The 16,916-nt window shown below is 39.8% G+C and overlaps 2 protein-coding genes across 2 annotated transcripts; one reads left to right on the top strand and one right to left on the bottom strand.

The window, feature by feature from the left end:
- Positions 1 to 223: 223 nt before the first annotated feature.
- On the top strand, positions 224 to 16,624 carry LOC124407140 (alpha-(1,3)-fucosyltransferase C-like). Its single transcript, XM_046882991.1, has 3 exons — positions 224 to 2,514; positions 4,939 to 4,941; positions 16,613 to 16,624. The coding sequence occupies exon 1, from the start codon at positions 1,255 to 1,257 to the stop codon at positions 2,500 to 2,502; it is 1,248 nt and encodes a 415-aa protein (XP_046738947.1). The 5' UTR covers positions 224 to 1,254; the 3' UTR covers positions 2,503 to 2,514; positions 4,939 to 4,941; positions 16,613 to 16,624.
- Positions 3,084 to 4,758, bottom strand: LOC124407142 (alpha-(1,3)-fucosyltransferase C-like). Its single transcript, XM_046882993.1, has one exon. The coding sequence runs from the start codon at positions 4,485 to 4,487 to the stop codon at positions 3,282 to 3,284; it is 1,206 nt and encodes a 401-aa protein (XP_046738949.1). The 5' UTR covers positions 4,488 to 4,758; the 3' UTR covers positions 3,084 to 3,281.
- Positions 16,625 to 16,916: the final 292 nt, after the last annotated feature.

Consider the following 16,916-nt stretch of genomic DNA (forward strand, 5'->3'; position numbering starts at 1 on the left):
ATGTGATTTTCAGTGATGTATAAAGTATAATTGAAAAGTGAAATAAAGTAAAAACTGTTTCAGGGCGAAGAATAAATTTATTTCTATCAGACAATTTATTTCGTATAATAATAGCAGCAGCATTACGTAATCCGGTGTTTCATTCGGGGAGAAATGCTGAATGAACACCTGATTTACAATGAAATAAATGATAAAGTTCAAACTGTTACGACGTGGCGTTGATGTGATATTTTAATATGGTCGTTCGATATGCTCGTTTTAAAAATGTGCTCATGTGCATTAAATGTTGACGGATCGAGGGTAATTTGAATCGCAAAATGTTTAACGTCATCGATAGCCTTGGGATACACCTGTCTGTAAATTATAATCCTTAATTGTACAGGTGAAAATTGGATATGTTTATACATGCTAGTTCTATGTAGATATTTGTACATATTAAGTCTGATCATGCATCGAATGATAATTTGCTTCCAACTTACGTTGGATTCTAAAGAAGGTATAATATTGAATTTAAAATTACGATGGATTAATTACACGGGAAAAAGAGGCAGGTTTTTCGGATTTTGATACAGTCAAGAGCGTTTTAGGAAGTCCGAAATTCTCTATTTATTAAGATATATTCCTTAATAAACAAAATCCGCGATGTACGTTTAACATCCACATATTTATTAAATAAGTGAGTCCTGTACTTAAATGTGAACAAATTCAATATCGGCCACTGAGATGTGATAAACCACGTGTGGATAGATTAAGTCAGTCAAGCACCGTCGCTTGTCGACACTAGACCGGTCTCAAAGGCAGTTTTCTCATAAACTTGAAATGTTATGAATACGGGCCTTGGAAGTGCAGAGTCAGTGACATAGGTGAGGAAGTGTAAGAAAAATATTGATGAAGAAATGTACCAGTGACGCAGCATATTTTTATAAATATTTGAAACCACCTCCCCGTTGACTAATCACATCAAGTTATAATCAGGCATATGAAAGTTCGTCAATCTAATTTAAAGATTAAGGATTTTGCTGTAATGTACATAATGCGATTGGGCTCATGATAAGGTTTTCGTAAAACTGTATGGCAGGTTTTAAAGTGGTGAAAATGTAACCGTTGCATTGTTACAGGTTATCTGCTTGAGCGACTGATTGATGTTTATTTATATCCAGTTTGTACGCTTCCATCAGTCTACCGGTAAAGATAGATAAGACTGTACACCGTAATAATAGTTAATATTTACATGACGCATCGCGTGTTTTAAAAATGAGTTGTGTAATGAATCATTTGCAGCGTGTAGTTACCTTCCGATTGTTCACGATTGTTGTATTGTTGGTTGTACCCATGATTCTGGTATTTTTGTACGGCAGAACACATTGTCAATACGAGGCTCTGTATGGGTTTGAAACAAGTTTGGAACGTAGAACTCACGTGGCACCGCTTACTGTAATTAAGAATGAACCAGCCAAACCACCGGATCTAATAAAGAAGAAGAAGAAGACAATTTTGTACTGGACAAAAATGTTTTCAAGTAAAAATTTTTACTTTAGTGAACGGGGAGAAGATGGTGACATTTTTGCAAACTGTCCTGTCAGCTTTTGCATGGGAACAAACGATCGAAATTATCAACCTGTCGAGGAATACGACGCTCTTCTGTTCCACGGTCCGGAATTGAACGCGAGAGACCTGCCGAAAAGAAGATCACCAAATCAACGCTACATTTTCATGGATTCGGAGACTCAGGTTTTCCACCCAGTACCGAACAGACCAGAATTCAACAATTTTTTCAACTGGACAATGGCCTACAGGAGAGACGCAGATATCATGAGGCCGTACGGGGTCTTCAGGAAACTTGGTACCAACGAGGTCATACCTCCCTACATTCCAGCACAATGGTTGAACGTCTCCGACGGCAAGGTGTCCGAGTCTACGCGTCTCTTGTTTAAAAAGAAGTCGAAAATGGCCGCGTGGTTCGTCTCTCATTGTGGGACGAACAGTAAGCGAGAGAACATTGCTGAAAAGTTGCAGAAATACATGACGGTTGACATTTATGGAAAGTGTGGTAAACTTCAGTGTTCGAGAGCCAATGAGGACGAATGCTACGAGCAATTGGAAGAAGGATATTTCTTCTATTTGTCATTCGAGAACTCGTTGTGTCGTGATTATATCACGGAAAAGGTTTACCGGATCCTAGACTACGACGTGATACCCATCGTTTACGGTGCGGTTGACTACGAAACATATCTACCGCCGAATTCCTACATCAACGTCATGGACTTTCCCTCGATCGAGGCACTCGCCAACTTCCTCACGGAGCTCAGTAAGGACGAGGAGAGGTATCTAAGCTACTTCAAATGGAAAAGTTTTTACAAAGTTGACACCAGAAAGCACTATATCGTTTGTGAGTTTTGCGAGGCCCTCCATGATCCGCATTTGCCGAAACAAGTTGTTGCCAACATATACGATTGGTGGGCTAAAGGATCGCAGTGTGTCCCACCTTTAGAAATTAATTAATCGAGTGAACACGCACTTTTAAATTATTTTTATAACCATTAGTTGGTGTAGCTCGACGTGAAAGAGAAATAACATTCTCTCGGAAAAAATTGCATTAAATTGTGATTTGGAACCAAGTACCGTAAACGTGTTCGGTTGCCAACCATCAAGTCTTGTCGGATACTATTTCCCAATTTTTTTAGCACGTAGCTGAAAAACAATATTATATACGTACAGAATTTAGATAGGTATTTTAGGTACAGATAATTTAGCTAGGTATTAACACTAATAACTCCGATTCATTCCTACGGGATTATTTCGTAAGTTGTGAACGTTTTTTTTCATCAATTCAGATTTATCTACACGTATAAAAAAAGGTTGATCTGCTATTTGATGACTTTGGGTTGTGATGTTAGAACAATTGATTCATCTCAAATAAAATGACTATTAAATAAATATGAATGTATCTACCCCAGGCGAAGAGTCCTTTCCGTCTAGTCGGCTTACATCAGTTTTCTGGATATATGTATAGGTGTGTTTGAAAAATAAAAATAGTCGAATGCTACTACTAAATAAAGAAGAATTTTATACAGAGTAAAAGATTTATTTTATACAATCACGGTAACAATGTAATGTAGTCTTATGTTCAATTCTAGGATAAATCTTGAATCAATATATAATTTAGGTAAATGGTAACGTTCCCGCTGTCATGATGTGGAATTCTTGTGGTCTAATTTGTCAAGAGACCACCTACATTATAGCAAGGTGCACTGTTAATCACGTATACTTTAATGGCAAGCTTATGGGATTCCTTGGAATTGAGGCTCGCGTAAGCACTGATTGGTTGTCCACCAACCGTAAACGTCATCTATTATCATGGGCGATTGATCGACTTCGTGCAATTTTTTACAAAGTTTGCAAATGGTATAATGTTCGGGTCTAAGTTCGACACTATAGTAATTTTTCCACTTGAAAAAGCTCAAATATCGCTCCGTGTTTTGGCTAACGGCCCAAAGGTAATCTGCCAGTGACTCAGGACTAGAAAAGTCCTGTATGTCAATGTAAGAACCGGGAGGTAACACGCTGGCATAATCGGCTGCTCCATAGACAACAGGTACAACATTATACTGAAGGAATTTGAAAGCTTTTTCTGTTATATAGTCTCTGCAGAGAGAATTTTCCAGGGCAAGATAGAAGTAATAGTCTCTTTCAACCATCTCAAAACAGTTGGTTTCCTCTGGATCACACTTGAGGGTTCCACAGTCCCCGAAAATGTCTATTGGTATGTGCTGTTTCAAGGCTTGCACGTAAAGTTCCCTTTTACTGGAGGTAAAGCAGTTGGACACAAACCAAGAAACCATTTTTGTTTTTCCCTGTACCTTCAATCGGGTTTCCTCAGGAATGGTCCCCTCGGAAACATTCCTCCATGTAACTGGAATTTGAGGAGGCACGTACTCCATTATGTCGATCACTTTAACAACACCGTAGGGTCTCATCAGTGTCGAGTCTCTTCGGTAAGTCATTGTCCAATTGAAGAAGTTTCTGTATATCTGGTTATCTGGGATTGGGTGAAACACTTGAGTCTCCAAATTGAGGAATACGTAACGCTGATGGGGGGACCTTTGCTGCGGCAAGTCGTTAGCCTTGATATCTAATGCGTGGAATATGATCATGTCGAAATCTTGCACGTTCAGAGCTGTTCTGTTGTTCGTAGCGACGCACTTCCAGACGGCACATGAGGCGAAGATATCTCCGTCCCCAAAATCCATGTTGTCGCTTTCCCACATCTTCGTCCAGTACAAAATCGTCTTGGTGTTTGTCTCGTGGATGGAGGAGGCCGGTCTGTCGACGAGTCGCTCTTCCTGATGACGTGAGAATCTCACCTCCTTATCGCATAACCGTGTGTCGTTAATGTGTCTACCTAATATCCAGAATGTAATCGCTGGAACTGATATCAGAAGAATCAGGAAGTATAATTTAACGGACACTCTTCGATTCAATGACATGATTTCGCGCACTTGATATTCTTCGAATATTTGAAAAAGCGTGATTAGTTAAGTTTAAAAAACTCCAGCCTAGCGACAGGTACTACGTACATTTCATCTATAACGCGTGATTTTCAGTGGCTATTGTAACATTGCTAGCAGTCCACCGTGTCAAGCAGTCCAGTATTAGGTGGAGAGAATGCCTTAAAAAGTTTTCTTGTAATACAACAGCACACGGCCGCAGTGTGTTCCACGTGTGGGTAGTTTACTGAAATTGGTTGATACAGGTGTATATGTGTACACTGTAACGCTTGCCGAGATAATTTCCAGCACGTTCGCATATATGCCTATCATTTCAAATTGGGCACCTTCTAACTGATAAGATATCATGGAGGCCAGGCATGATAATATGAGTAAATGCTGTCAATGACGAATCCCACGTCGTATAATAAATCAATATATGAAGCACAAGTGCGTTCCAGACCAATTCAGTCGATATCTGCTAAATAAAACATAAGTTCATATACGTTCCAAAAATTATGTTGCACAACTTTTGGAAAGGTGAAAAGACTTTTCTATATAAAAATTATTTGACATATACAGGATGATTATCTATCAACAGAACGGTCTGTCGTATGCTATAGTTCAATGAATAATGCGCATGCGCTAAAATTTGAGAGCAATTGTTTGTCAGGCTGACCAATTGTCATAAATTCAGATGTCAAGTCGCCGCAATGTATGTAACCTCAGAAATTTTTACAACTGTCGGTGTTGAACCCAATTGCGAGTGATGAGTTTGAAAATTTTTGAGGTTACGTTAGTGACGGTTGGTCCCCCTGCGAAACAACTGCTCTCGGATTGTAGCGCATGCGCATTAAATCATGGTAAACGACGGACCATTCTGTGGATAGATAATCACTCTGCATACGTCTGACAATGAATCGATTTCACTCAGGTCTCCTCACGCTTATACACTTTTAAAACATGGTAAAATCAGATGTGTTCATTGACCAACTGTGATATACATATCATACATATGACACAGAGAATTCTGTATGCAGCACAAGGAAGGATATGAGTTTATGTCCCACAAACCACAATGCTTACCTCACTTCATGCCCAGGGCCTTGCAAGGAGTTGTTTCAACGAATTATGAAGGACGAGACCAGCAGCGTTCACCAAGTTTGGTAAGTTCACTAAGCACCTAAACTCTGCAGAACCGCAGTTAATTGTAAGACAATCACCCCTGCAAGTTTAACGGCCCCAACGCCACTGCGCCGTTGAGACCTAAAGGCGATCAACTTAAGTGCCTTTCTCGACTGGACGATCTCGACCCACTTAATTATTTACGTCAGTCGAGGACCAACTGGAGCAAAGAGAAAATGACTGCTACATGCACACAAAGAAAGATTGGACACAACATTCTTCACGCCATTCCTTATCTTGCTATGGAAGCTTTTTTTTTAAATCTTCCTATTTTTTTAACGAAACACTGTCGAAGAAATACGCTAAATTCGATACTTTTTGTTCAAACTGCCGCCATTTTGTCAACTTTGATTGAAAAAAAATAAATAAATTATGAATATCTGATTAATAATCTTTTTACAAATTTTGTTTTAAGTAATATTTACGGCCACAATCGTATACACCGCAAGGACTCATTTTTTTTCAAAGTCATTTTCAACCTTTTAAAATAAATGTAAAGAAAACAAAAACAAACATTTTGAAATGTATTTTGTTCTTCATGAGTGCTTTGATTTGACATAAAAATATCGGATTGATCAGCACATTTTAACCATCGAAAAAAAAATCGCGAAAATCAGTTAATATTCGACCCGTTACACTAGCATGGTCCCTTAATCGACATTTCTTATTCAACGTATCGACTGGTCAGCATGCCATAATTTAATTATTATATTTGGGGCACATAACGTAGTTATGTACAAATTATTAATCGATCATCAAAATTGTGGTGTTGTAACAAAAAACTATACTCTCACCTCAGACTTTGATCGGACAGACAGATCATGATAGAAATCCAAGTATTTAGTCGCAGTCCAAATAATGTGTATTCGTGAATTTAGTTTTCAATTTGAAAACCACCGTTTACTGGCGTTTATCGTGTTACATCCCGCCGCATCTTCAGCTGATACAAATAAAAAATCAAAAGTCTTTACGTAAACAAAATTTTACAGTCTGTGCTAACGATTGACTTTTGAGGGATTTCAATATAGTCTAGCTATGGATTTCAGTTACCACAATACAGAAAGTAAAAAAATTCCGCTTCACTTTGCTCTCTATTTTACGTAAAGTTATAGATACACAATCGTTCGTAATTATGTTTCATATCAATTTAGAACGTTCCTAGTCTCGTGATACAACTATAAAACTAATACAGTAACGGTATAATGTGCAAATAAATTTTATTACTCCTGCAATTTACAATAAGCAGCACTTTATTCAGACACTTGTACAGTTATAATTTTTTTTTATAGATCACGAATGCTACTACACAATAAGATAAGAAAATAAATGTATAAGAAGCGTTCTTTAATTGCTCAGTTCAGTCTGTCTGGATCACTTTAAGTCGTTGGTGGTTTCAGATAAGCGGCAGCTTCGCACGGAGAATCTTCGCAAGCAGTTTTGTCCGTAGTTTTCTTTTTCTGCTTCGCACCTCTGGACCGGCAGTTCTTGTGATCTGAATTGTCATCGTCTTCGAGGGGACAGTTGACTTTGCGCAGTTTTTTAAGTGGTTTGTGCCTAACTTTTTTTACAACCTTTTCCAGACACCTTGTCGGCCCTACGTCAATGGCGTTAGCAATTCGGATAGGATTAACAACGAACTCGCTACATTCGGTAGAAGCGATGGTCAGCGTAAGGACGTGCATAAACTTGAGAAAGCACGTCGTTCTGATGAGATAAATCACGCCACCGCCATATTGGAAGAGTGGTGGACCAGTCGAGTGAACGTCGCACATATAATAAGCACCGCAGAACTTGAAGACGCAAACGCAGGTGCTTTCACATGTCACAACACCGAACGGGTGCTCCAAGAACATGTCCTGCAGGGTAGCCCAAAGTGAGTTCGACGACTTGAGGTACAGACGACCCGTGACGCCGGGCATCAGGGTACCTTGAAACATCGTCTCTCCGATTTTAACATTCTTCGTTAGATATCGGTCCCAGCTTTCGACGTCCGCATACTCCGGCCTCTTCGCTTTCAACTCCGCCTCGAGTGTGCTGATCGTGTAATACTTATCTCCGCACATCACTATCGCGTCAAGAGTCTTGGAACTCCAGTACTCCGGTGCGGTGATTCGCGTCATACCGGCGCAGACGACGTAGCAGGCGTAGGTCTGTTTACCGCGGTGTTCAGCTGGGAAAAGTGCCTGAGTGGGGTGAATCTCACCCCATAAAGAGAATAGCTTGTAAGGTTCTTCGACGTAGAATTGGTGCCAGCGCAATTTTCCCGTAACCACATTTTCTCGAACCATTTTCTTCCTCGAACTCGGACAACGTATCCACGTAATTTTAAACTGCTTCAACCAGCAGGGATTCTCAGTTTTATCATCGTCTTCGGTTCTGTCGCACCAGTTTGCGGTGTCCAACGGGTCATACGGACAGACCTCGATTTGCTTTTGCACGATCGGGCGCATCATCGGTTTCGGTGCTTGACGCTCGAGCAGCTTGGTGTTTATCAACTCATACTTGTTATATATAACTTGGAATATCTGAACGGTAAATACGTCTTGCTTGGGCTCATCTTTCGCTGGCTCTCCTTTCCCTCCTGCATTGTCAACATCGCCTTCCTCGCCTGTTTTATTCTCACCAGCTGGTCCACTGTCATCGGTTTTCACCTCCGGTTTTGGTACTTCGTAAACGTATGCCCTCAGCAATAGAATCATCAAGTGTCTTCTCAAAGCATCTCGACTGCAAAACTTGACGATACAAGCATACCCGGAGTCATCCCAAAACCCAGTATCATTGCACCGGTATGGATTGTACAAATACCAGAACAAACCTTCTTTCCAGAAAGCAAGGCAATACCTAGCTGTTCTAAAAATGCAATTCTGATACTGAAAAGGTAACTTGTCAAACCATTTTTCAATTTCCTTAGTCCCCTTGTGAACCGGAGCTGTCTGTTGGTCTCGCGTTTTTTCAACTCCAATTTTACTCTCCACCTTGACAAAATCTTTTCGCTCGATTTCAGTCAGACGACCATGGTTGGACTCGACGTAATCCCAGTCAACGTCACTGACACGTGGAACATCCTTCATCTCTTGGACTAATTCGATCCCAATGCAGTAAGTGTAATTGTAAACAGCAACCTCGTTAAGTTTCTGTATCCCAACGTGTTTCACATTGATATTACCCATGTGTGTAAAGAGGCTCCATCCTCTGTCGTAAATGTAATCGATATTACCACTCCAAGTGTACTTGTATCTCAACTGCGTTTTCACTAGAAGAGCAACAACTGCCTGATAAAAGCACCACTTCCAAGTCTTCTCGCGTATTCTCAGTACGTCTAACTCTGGCAGATGCATTCCTGTCAGACCCCTTAGACAAACGTTTGCGTAAACTCTGTTGCCTTTTTTCTTTGAGACAATTTCAGTCAAGATGTAATCCCCGCTGACCAAACCGTGATTCGGACCAACGGCTCTATCAACCATTGGAGGATTCGCTCTCGGCGACGGACACGTCGGAGGGATTCTAGCGTGCCAAAGTTCCTTGTGAGTGGCGAAGTCATCCTTCGGTTCAGGGGACGCATTGTCTTCCGGTTCCGACTCAACGCACCGTTCTCCAAACTTCCTCTTCTTTTTTGAAAGGTCAGATTTTGAGTCTGGTTTTTTACACGGCCAAGATCCCGGCCAGTGGCCACTATCCGTTTTTGATACTACCGGTGCTTCGTCGGGAACGAAGCAGCTCATGTCAACCTGCATCGTGGGACGCGTTCATTGTCAAGCCATCCGAAAAGGTGAATAGAAACCTTCTCTCTATACGAAAGTGATTCCGAAGTTACTTACTGGAGGATTGTCACGCATTCTGTCCCATACTTGAACTTTTTCTTCAGGCTTCAGTCGATTTGGAAGTTTTGTTCTCTGACCTTGATTGAACACGTTTATCGGGTATCCTTTAGGAATGACTTCCTCTTCTGACTCCACAAAAGGTAGGTTGGGTAGATCTGCAGGTTGCCTCAAGTTTAGTTTGTCCTTCGCTTCCAATTCTTTTTCCTTTTTCATGTAACTGTAATTTAACATTGACGTGATAAAATTCTATATCTATTTTCACCTGACGTACCGCAGTTTAAATGAAACTGTACGTGAAACATAGTAGTGGACAAAAAATAGATATTATAGTGTGAAATGATACTTCAAGCTGGGGAAATTGGTCAACACGTACGTATTTATATACAGTCTCCATAAGTCGTCATCGGGTTCCCGAATTTTTTCCTTCTTCTTTTCGACATTTTCGTCTTTCTCTGGGTCACTCATGTTCACTTTGTACACATTGGCGTTAAATGAAAAATAAATAACATACAATATGCAGAAAACCTTGAGGTTATCTTCAAGAATCTAACTGACCATTAATTATCATTCAATTCTAACCATATGGAGCTGCAAATACTCAATACCGAACTAAACAAAGCTTGCTATTTCGAAGTGAAAGTGTCACTTGTGAATTTTCGGTTGCAAAAAACGTGCGCCAAAAAAATGTCGCGTCCGAAAACGTTGCGGACAGAAAAATCCAAGCCACGAAGATCGTGTGACTTGTTAAAACGAAGACAAACGACGATAAGACAAAGCAACGGAGATGTTTCGAATTTAAATATTGAATCTTTTAGCAAATCGAACACAATTGAATGTTCAACCTCATTCAATCAATACTGTGAAATTTTTACATAGTACCTATACTTTTTGCGAAGTGAGAATAATTAAGGTCGTTCAGGCTTAGCGTGGAAAATAAATTAACCAAGACTCGTTTGATTCGAGTATACACAACGTTTCGTTATGTGATTTTGTAATTATTTTCCTCTTCACTCAACGAAGCCCCACAGCGAAGGCAATCTCGCCCGAAGCCATTTCTCGACGCAAGATTTTCAAAGTGTTTATAAAATTACCGCGATACAAGGTAGAAGTAACTTGAAACCCTACGACACCGCGCATATTGAGATCATTTGGATTTTACTCCTACGTGCGGAGCGGCATTTAGAAAAGCAGGGAATAAACATACCTGCAAGGGGAACCTTTTTCGCACCGAAGTCTTAGCGTCGATTCGCTAACCCTTTTAGTGCTCTTTCGAATCCCAAACCATCCAAGGGACGATAATGTTTTCTGTATACAAATGCAGGCTGCACGATGTCTGCGAAAATAAAAAACATTATTCAAAAGTGTTTTTTTATTCATTGCGCGTAATGCGACTAAACTAAAACGTGTTCGGGTATAAATGAAATGCAAAATTTCACCAACGTTTTCATTAATTTTTAATTGCGATCGCCGATGCAGGAAGTTTCAGCTTGTAATAATTCGTCCAGTCAATTTTTTGAAAGTGCCATGCCGTGTCGCTTCGGTCAGCTTCAATACTTGCGGGTCGATTGATCAAACAGGTTTGTGATTTTGTTTCGATCGAATCGGAGACCCGATTAAAGAGAAACGAAAAATCCGTTTTCAATCTTTACGCTCCACGCCTCCCCAGGCTCTCACGAATATCCCCCGGGAATCCGAACAGGGATACGTACAACGTTGAGCCCGGAGTGGTGGCTGAGTTTCTAACAAAGTTTGTCTAAGTCAAGCGTAGCGGGCAAGTCGAACGGAGGAAAGCGAAGATCAAGACAATTCGCGATGAAAATTTAATGAAAGAGGTATAACCTTAGTTCCCGATCCCCAAACTCCGGGAACCCGGTTTCACCGCCAACTGGTGCACTTGCGATTACGCTCCTTCGGTAAACTTGAGAAATCCTTACAACTGGAGACCTACAGAGTTCTGAGACCTCCCCGCTGCATGCCTGAGGGATTTTTTTACAATCCCGTGCTTTTTGACAAAAACTAAGCACTGTCTGTTACCCGCAATGCTGGTGAACCAACACAAATGTAAATTATACTTCACGACCACAGCGTGCAGGATTCGTTACGGCTTAGGGGAGGGGGTGGGGTGGAGCGGTTGCATTGCGGTGGGGGATCAGGATCGTAAAACAAACAGTGAATTACACGCAATAACGCACAACAGTAGCCGGCGGGCATCAGGGATATAATATTTCCATCACTGTATGTGCAGCTCAATCCAATTAATTCTATTTTAATCACCGAATCGTGATGTATTTTTTCTTTAATATCCAGGCAAATAATGTGTAGAAAATCATTTGTGATTACCAACGAATTCGATTTTACACTTTTTTTCTTGTATTTTTCTCAGTTTTCAGTACAGTGAAATTTCGCAGGGTGACTAAGTTTTTATTTCTCGCGCTACACGCGACCATTGACATGCAAGTAAAATGTAAAAACAGTTTTAAATATAGTCATTGTTTCTTACCAGGGAATTTACGAAGTGCAAAGTGATTATATTAAACACACGATAATGTAATGCTAGTAGCGATAGTGATAACACGAAAAACAAATATCAGAAATGCTTATCACGTTATAACAAATAAAAATAGCTGTGATTATACTCCGATTATCGAAGAATATTTTGTACAATGTATCGTGTAAGTGTATGATTTGTAATTGTATCATCAATTCTACTGAACAATTCCTCAGGGACGAGATTTGGGGTTTTTACCAAAATATGTAAATGAATACGAGAACTTAAAGTTAAAGTCGGCGTACACCACCGAGTAAACAGAATATATTACTATTCTCTTTCGGGAACGCAATGAAGAAATACGGTTCACAGGAACTTAGCAAATACGTAATTCAATATACAGTAGAACCTCGATTATCCAAAGCATGACTTGATTTACCCAAACATTGTTCCTCGTTAAAAAATGTGAACCAGCCGTTCGTCAATTGACAATAAACAACGACTACATGAAACCAGAGTAATAAAATAATCGTTCGGTCTTTGAAAGAGGTTCAATATGTATTTGTTTCTGTGTTATTTTACATTAAGATAAAAATTGCTTTTCGGTTATCCGAAGTAGGCTTGGTCTCAATTAGTTCGGGTAATCGCGGTTCTACTGTAAGTATACACGTTAAGCGAATCTCATTACGGATAAAAAAATCCCATATTATATATACCTATATATATAATGTTACAGCGATACAAATCCTACTGACCTCGGGACTCGAAAGAGCCGGTAAGGGGTTTAAAAAAGAACAACACGAGGTGTCCCGGGGCGTATCTTTTAATTATCCGCGATGGTAAATTCTTTATCCTCCTGTAACAGTGTGCCCAGCAATGTTTTCAGAACAAACAGTTTCCATGTTGATACTCTGTAATAGAATAATCTGACGACTGATTCCAGGGTTATTATATAGCCCACAGGGATCACACTGTGTATAGCTGGGGAACGAAACCTGCAGCATCGTAAAATCTCGTCGCCCACGACGTTTCCATAGGTACGTATTGATTAAGAACCGACTACGAGATCAGACCAAATTCCTCGCAAGCTCTGTTTTCGTTCGCAAAATCAGCAATCACATATTTTTTCTCACAGCCGATGAAAAGCTTAATTTTGTTTGAAACGTCTGCGATCAGATCGAGTTTAATGTCTTTCTAACAGCTGCATTAATGGCTGCACAATTAATCATCGGCGAAGATATTTTATACGTGGGTACATACTCGTATAAAAAATCATCGGCGTCGAAATCTTTGGCTGTGAATCGAATGAATGATTGAAATATGAAATTCCAAGCCTTGCCGTTTCCTCGTTTTATTTATTGCATTCTTCTCCAATACCGGGAATCAAAGGAGATATAAACGCTTCCACCTTCCCTCAGGATCACGTTTTCACGTCATTTACTCAACGCTGCGGTATCGAATCGTAAATGAAAATGTGACGAGGTACTTTCGCCAAAATTTTTGCAAAAATCAACGATCAAACAGAGTTGAATTATGCGTGTCAAAGGGTTTTTCGAAAAGAGAAAAAGAAGAAGAAAAATAAAATTGAAATAAACAGAAACAAATTTAAAAAACCAATTACCGGAATACTACAACTCAACAAGGCAGCGAAGAATGCTGAGAAATAGATTTGCAGACACAGTTTTCCTCTCAAGGAAAAACGTGACGTTATATAAACGATGTCGAAGGTGTGTCTACAGGGAGGGTCACCTGCTGTGGAATACGACTTGTGTTGCTAAGGGAGTAGAGAAAACCCATCTGCGTGGAAAACAAGAGAGAATCAAAAGCTTTTTTGTTGCCACTGTGCTTCGGTTAACAAGCGCGTGCCCCTTTCGTCTGTCTTTATACTACGTATGCGTCCCGCCTGATTCCCCCGCCAACAATGAGATACATTACCTGCCACGATTCTTATTATTCGCTCTCTGAAGTAGAGAAAAGCACGCCCCGGGTAACGAGACGACGTCTGCTAAAGGGAGACGAAAAAAATATCTGACTTACGCCCGAACCTTATATTCTCGTTCCTAAGGGTTGTTCAGCTTCTTGGATGTCGTCCAGACTTCAAGTAATTAAAAAACTTTTTTAAAAAAATTAACGTTAAGTGTCAGTCGGAATCTTACTTGAATTTTTGTGACGCAAATTTGGTAATATTCTGTGATTCAATCTTCTCTGGATTCCTACTCAAAAAAGGTCTCTGAAGCTTAGTACGACTAATTTTCAAACATTTTCTTTTTCATTAGTGTATGTATATTAAAATGGAGATTGAATGGTTTTTTTTTTTGGAATTTCAATTATGGATGGTCGTGGATCCGCGCTAAATACGAAAAAACGAATCTCTAATGTTTTCAGATTCTTATTTCGAGACCTCAGTCTCCCTGCTGGCCTTTTTTTTGTATTTAACTCTTGAGCACTAGGATGGAATTCCCTGATAAAAATCTGAAAAAATTAGAGAGCAACTTTTTCTACTTTGGAGCTAATTTATGACCATTCAACATGATCTTCCAGTTAACGACCCTAATGTATACCTATATGGAAGGAAGAGGAGCTATATATGATGGGGACAATACTTCTACTAATATCTAAACACATGTGTAGGAAACATATGTATTAACAACTCCAAGCGATACTTGTAGAAAAACCTGGCAATTCCTCAGACCCCAATAGAGTTGAATTTATGGTGCAAACGCATAGGGAATGGTCACAGGTTTGAAAACTGGTTCCTTTGACGATGAAACGTTTTTGTAAATAAAAGAGGAAACGTCTGGTTGAAAGTAAGACATTCAAATCGGCAGGTAGGTATTAATATCCTGTCCGAAATCCTTGAAGAAACATTTGCTTTCATGTTTTCACGCCCAGAACTGCGTACTAACAAGATTGGGCATTAAAGGTGGACAGTGGTAAGCGGCAAGCGGTTGTGGAAACGACCGTATACATCTGTGGCCGTTTGCCTGTGTGCAAAGTAACACCCTGTATATGTACACAGTAGTATCGAATTATGACCGGACGGTATAAGGAGTTGTCGAAGTGGGTAATATCCGAGACTTTGCGAGCTACGCTGTAACGCGATAGTTTATGTAGAACTTGACTGGACATTGGGCTGTCGGAGATTATCCCCCAGGTGCTCGGACAATGCTCTCCTCGCTTATCGATGGACGCCAGAATCCTCGGGACTTCCTCGTCTGCAAGACGCGGTTAAGACTCCTTTGTGCCAATGGTTGTCTAAAACAAGTAAAGTCACAAATGATGGTTTTTACTGCATTCTTTTTACTCCGACACCTTCGATGTCCGACGCATCTGTATCGTGCAATAAGTCAATAGTTCGTTCATAAAACGGGTCAAGTACACAATTTTTATTTAACATACTGACTTGCAGTGATTCAGATCGTGTAAGTAAGTATAATACTTATGTTGTAATGTGTGTTGAAGATAAAACGCAAGAATTGAATTCCACTGTTGGTTGTATCGGTAAAGGATGTTTCTTGTTGCATATGATGGAGGATAGTCATGAGCGCACCTTTATGTCAACGAGTTTGTAAGCCTGAATATAACCCGTTCGAAATGAAGCTGCTTAGGCAGAGAATTACCACCGAATAATAATCACGAGATTGTTAGGTCAAAAGATTGCTGGGCGGTGTGTTGGCTGTGTCAGGATAATATTCGCCAACCTTCTTGCCTGGTATTTTTCGAGGATTTCCGACTTAAATTAACTCGAACTTAACTTAGATCGCGCAGAAAATCCTGCTACGAGTAGATATAATTACAATACGGTGGATTGCAGGTTTGTTGAGTTGCAACGTACTATCGATTGCACCTAGATCCTAGATCTTACTAGAATATATCTATTATACTGGAGCTACACCGCATCTCCGTTCTATGATTCTTTCTTTGCCACGTCCAGTGCCAACGGTTTTGCAAGCTTACACCTTGAGAATAAGTGTGTCATTGTGTAAACGTTTTTATTTCTTCGCATTTAACGCCAGTAAATTTTCATTTCAATCATCAGGTTAAAATTGAAAATTTTAACTTTAATCGATAACATTTTGTACTTTGCTTTTCTGTACTCTTATTGTATTCGCCTCACTTGAGTTTATTGTTTGTCTATTTTTCTTACTTTGACTGTGTTTTGGTTGGCGTCAGTTAGTTTGATGATTTTGGATTTTTTTTATTTTCTAGGGTTGTATTTTAAGTTTTCTACTCCTTCAAATCTTGATTTTGTAATTGTAGCGCGTGTTTTGGACAAGAAAATATTAGTTTCCAACATTGCCACGGACATTAATAAAGACTAATATTAATAATAATAATAATCACGGCAATTGCAGGTTTTCATGGGTGTTATAAATTTGCTTGATAATCGAAGAGCAATTTCATGGCTCTTGGTAGAATGTGCCATTAGAGCTGCGAGGAGTCACGGATATCAGGGATCCTGATTATTTCACCGCCTTCTTCAAAAGGTAAATGAATGAGAATCCAATATCATAAAAAAAAACGAAACTTCCCCTGATTCGTCCCAAGCCTTAAAAGATATTCCATTTTCACGAATCGTTGACCGAGCATTGCAGAAAATTTAATACATAATTCATTAGATCGCAGTTCAGCAATTAAGAAGAAAAAGACGAAGAAGTACGACGAACGGAACGTTACACATAATTTTTGGGCAAAGTTTTAAGATTCAATTAAGGGCAGTCAGGGCAACCAAGCCCAAAAAAGAAGAGAGTCGCGTCACTTAGCAGGCGTAGCCTTTTAATGGATTCATTACCGGTGGGCACGTCGTCATTGCCTCTCCTAAGATGGTGTAATTATAGACGCGACAGCTCTCTAATAATAATTATCGCTTCCAGAAAAGTAAGGAAGCGAAACACACCCTGGACGACGGCCAGAGTAACCATAATAAATCATGCA

Source organism: Diprion similis, chromosome 6 (genome assembly GCF_021155765.1).
Source record: "Diprion similis isolate iyDipSimi1 chromosome 6, iyDipSimi1.1, whole genome shotgun sequence".
NCBI classification, from domain to species: Eukaryota; Metazoa; Arthropoda; class Insecta; order Hymenoptera; family Diprionidae; genus Diprion; species Diprion similis.